The sequence below is a fragment of the Haliotis rubra genome, unplaced genomic scaffold (assembly GCF_003918875.1).
Source record: "Haliotis rubra isolate DU_JTF1 unplaced genomic scaffold, ASM391887v1 Scf653, whole genome shotgun sequence".
Classification (NCBI taxonomy): Eukaryota; Metazoa; Mollusca; class Gastropoda; order Lepetellida; family Haliotidae; genus Haliotis; species Haliotis rubra.
This window is the reverse complement of record NW_025767361.1, coordinates 530,175-533,431: the sequence shown is the minus strand read 5'-3', so window position 1 is coordinate 533,431 and position 3,257 is coordinate 530,175. Positions and strand designations below refer to the sequence as shown.

At 40.6% G+C, this 3,257-nt stretch overlaps 1 protein-coding gene across 1 annotated transcript; it reads right to left on the bottom strand.

Moving 5' to 3' along the window:
- Nucleotides 1-300: 300 nt before the first annotated feature.
- LOC124257244 (peritrophin-1-like) lies at nt 301-1,323 on the bottom strand. Its single transcript, XM_046691256.1, has 2 exons — nt 1,098-1,323; nt 301-676 (listed from the first exon to the last, which is right to left on the bottom strand). The coding sequence occupies exons 1-2, from the start codon at nt 1,231-1,233 to the stop codon at nt 345-347; spliced, it is 468 nt and encodes a 155-aa protein (XP_046547212.1). The 5' UTR covers nt 1,234-1,323; the 3' UTR covers nt 301-344.
- Nucleotides 1,324-3,257: the final 1,934 nt, after the last annotated feature.

Sequence of the window (3,257 nt, the reverse complement as noted above, 5' to 3'; positions counted from 1 at the left end):
GATGTGACAGCTGTTTTACCGAAACATTGAATGTTAAAGTAGTGTCAGTGTTGTTACACTCTATTTTCTTTTTGTTTATAGTGTTATCACTTGTTAAATGCCACCATAGTTATCTCATCATTCATGCCTTGATTAACAATCCCTGGTTTCCATTTGTCCAATTGGCTCTATCTCTCCAGTCGCAGACCTTCGTCACCCTGTTGTAGCGGAGTCCACCTGGGCAGCCTATGTATCAGTTCTCTAATAACTGTAATTATTTATTAAGTTCATACAACTTGACAAAAAGAACAAATAAGCGTCTGAAATTTGCTTTCCATTTATTCCATTGCTCAAGATACAGAGATTTACTGGGACTCGCAGTTAGCCTTTGATGGCCAGTCGCAGGTCTTGGTCACCCTGTTGTAGTGGAGTCCACCTGGGCAGGGCATCTCATTCATCTGGCCGTGAACGCAAGACAAGAACTTGCCGCACTCTGTGGGATGGGCCGCCATCTGACCGTGGAAGCAATCTCCGTGTTGTGCATTAGCGTGGACGCAGGTGTGGCGTTCGACGTTGAAGACGGTTCCGTCTGTGCAGTTCTTCAGGAAAGCCTTCTTGTGGCCGGGATCGCACTGGTAGTAGTTGTGTGGGACAGTTGGGTGGGCGTGGTATTTGACAGAGTCAGTTGGGCATCGGTCTGTTGAAAATATAGAAACGATAAATCTTCGCCCCAAAATCATAATTAAGAGTGAGATGTACGCAGGTCCGACTGAAAATAGTAACCTATAAACTGCGCAAATACCTTTCACTTGGACTTTCAAACTTGGACTTAAACATGGTCGTGGGTTTGAATCTTGACTCGCCCTGTTTCTTGGTTTATCGGCATTGTAATAAACATTATCGTGTGATTAAGTGGTAAATGTTTAAAACCTGCCTGCCGCTTACATGCAGGGCTATGTTTTGCAATTAATACTCACGAGCATCCTAACAGCTATAGCTTGGCAGCCTAAAATATTATGTCTGATGTATTTTAACGATGCTCATACCATCCTGCTTGTCTTGTTATGCTGCTGATAAGTATAACACTACAACCTCCTTAACAGTGTGAACAAACGTACCTCCACAGACGTCAGTGTTGCAGGGGATGACCATCTCCTGGGTGTCCTCTCCATCACATTCGTTGCCGCCGTTCCTGGGAGCTGGGTTGGTGCATGATCGTGTCTTGAAGGCCATGCCAGTGCTGCCACCGCACATCACTGGGCACTCCTCGTACAGCTCATAGTCGGACCAGTTGCTCCAGCCACCGTGAGCTGCATTTACAAACGGAGGTTAAGTCTAAGTAGAGCCTGCTTAATGCAGACTCTTGCCAAACAATACTAGCTAAAGAATATTTCCGTAATTGACAGTTTAGCCAGAAATGGATAATCACAAACTTCAAGTATTCATTTGATTTCTTTGTTTCAGTAATATCCAGCTGCATGACGGCGCATTGTAAATAGGCGTGTGTGGACCAGACTATCTAATGATTGGCATTATAAGCAACGCTCTAAGCAGTGTGACATGTGTCACCAGGTCTAGATCTGACCAACTGATCCCACAAATCACCTCTCTCGACAAGCATGGGTTGCTGAAGTAGGCTTTTTAACGGGGTGGACGTTTCTGTATCAGTTATGAGTACAATACAGTGTATAACGAACTGACGGATATAACGAACTGTCTCGAGTTCCTGGCACTTTCTCTATATCTAAGTCGAAATGCGTATGACGAACTACAATTAGTGATCAATTCCGAGTTCGAAATTATTATATTCAGTGGGTGCCGGCGTTGTTCATTTGGAAGTAAATATTACACACACTGTTTATATCGACTAAGGATATATTCATTGCTGATTTCCTGAAAAGATTTAGATTCTTCTCTCATCACTACATAGGTTACCTTAACAAGTAGCATGTACATATTTATGTGAAAGGTTGACTGTACTCACTGCATGACTCGTAGCAAGTACCCGTGTATGACCTGAAATACGAATTGGAATGTTTGTGTTGGATTAGTCACGTACATATTTAGTTCAGCAGCAACGTTTTAAAGTCACGTAATTCCGTTAAGACAAAAGCATACTGAAAAAAGTAATTATGAAACATGTTTTGGCGAAATTTTAAAACATGCATTTAATTATTATGTTTTGGTGTAGATTTTATGTGGTTTTTGTTTAACGCTGCACTCAGCAATTTTTCATCTATATCGCTGTAAATAATCGAATGTGGACCAGGCAACCCAGTGATCATGAGCATTGATCTACGCAAATTGGATACGATAATATTTGGTGACCAAGTCAGCGAGCCTGACCACCCAATCCCGTTAGTCGCGTCTTACGACAAGCATGGGTTCCTGAAGACCAATCCATGCCTGGATCTACATGCCCACAGTGGCGGAGAAAATTTACTTAAAAGAAGACTTATCACGTGAAAATGAAATTTTAGGGCGGGGTGTTGAAAATACATAGTTTATGGGCACTCGTAATGGTTGTGTATTATTACTATAGCAATTATGTAGTGCTGATATGAAGGACACTGCCATCTGTTTAAAACCTACTGTTTCTTTTATAAGCTATCACTGTTGACATCAGTATCGTATTATTGTGTGTATGTTGTCGGCCTTCCGACAATGCAATGAGACATACGTTACAACAGAAAGCTCACCTGTAGCTGCTGCAGTAGTAGTATCTGCTGTAGCCGGATCCCCATCTGTAGTAGTAGTAGTACCTACAGTTGGACCGCTTGTATTTCTTGCAACTCTTTGGGCAACTGCAAGAGCAATTCCAAAATAAATTATAAGCTATGAACATGTTTAATTTACAAATATATTGCAGATAACTGGGAAAGAATATTTAACAATTCTTTTGATTGAATTAAGATGGCACTGTTCACTTCGACCACCCGGTGAAACATCGAATTGACTAGTCAAGTTAGAGATGTTTCTACGCTCTAACTCTCTCAGACATTTTCATACTGGTTCATAGTTTGTTTTGCGAGTCGTACAAAATGTAAACTCTATATATCTGCCACAACGTTTTATAAAGAATATAATGTAATCAATGCCCGTCACATAATAAATGTATTTAATTTAACACACCCGGATTGTTAAATATCATTTATAATGTAATGACTGTTAAATCATTATTAAACATACGAAACGGGCACAAAGAACTTTTTACAACATTGTGTCCAAAAACAGTCGTTGTTTTAAGGAAAGCATATATTTGCAATGAAACTACTTTG

Excerpts from the sequence above, each read along its gene's own strand:
- LOC124257244 (XM_046691256.1), bottom strand. The coding sequence starts at position 1,233 with ATGTGCGGTGGCAGCACTGGCATGGCCTTCAAGACACGATCATGCACC. Across the intron at positions 677-1,097 it reads CAACACTGACGTCTGTGGAG|ACCGATGCCCAACTGACTCT; the intron begins GTACGTTTGTTC and ends TATTTTCAACAG.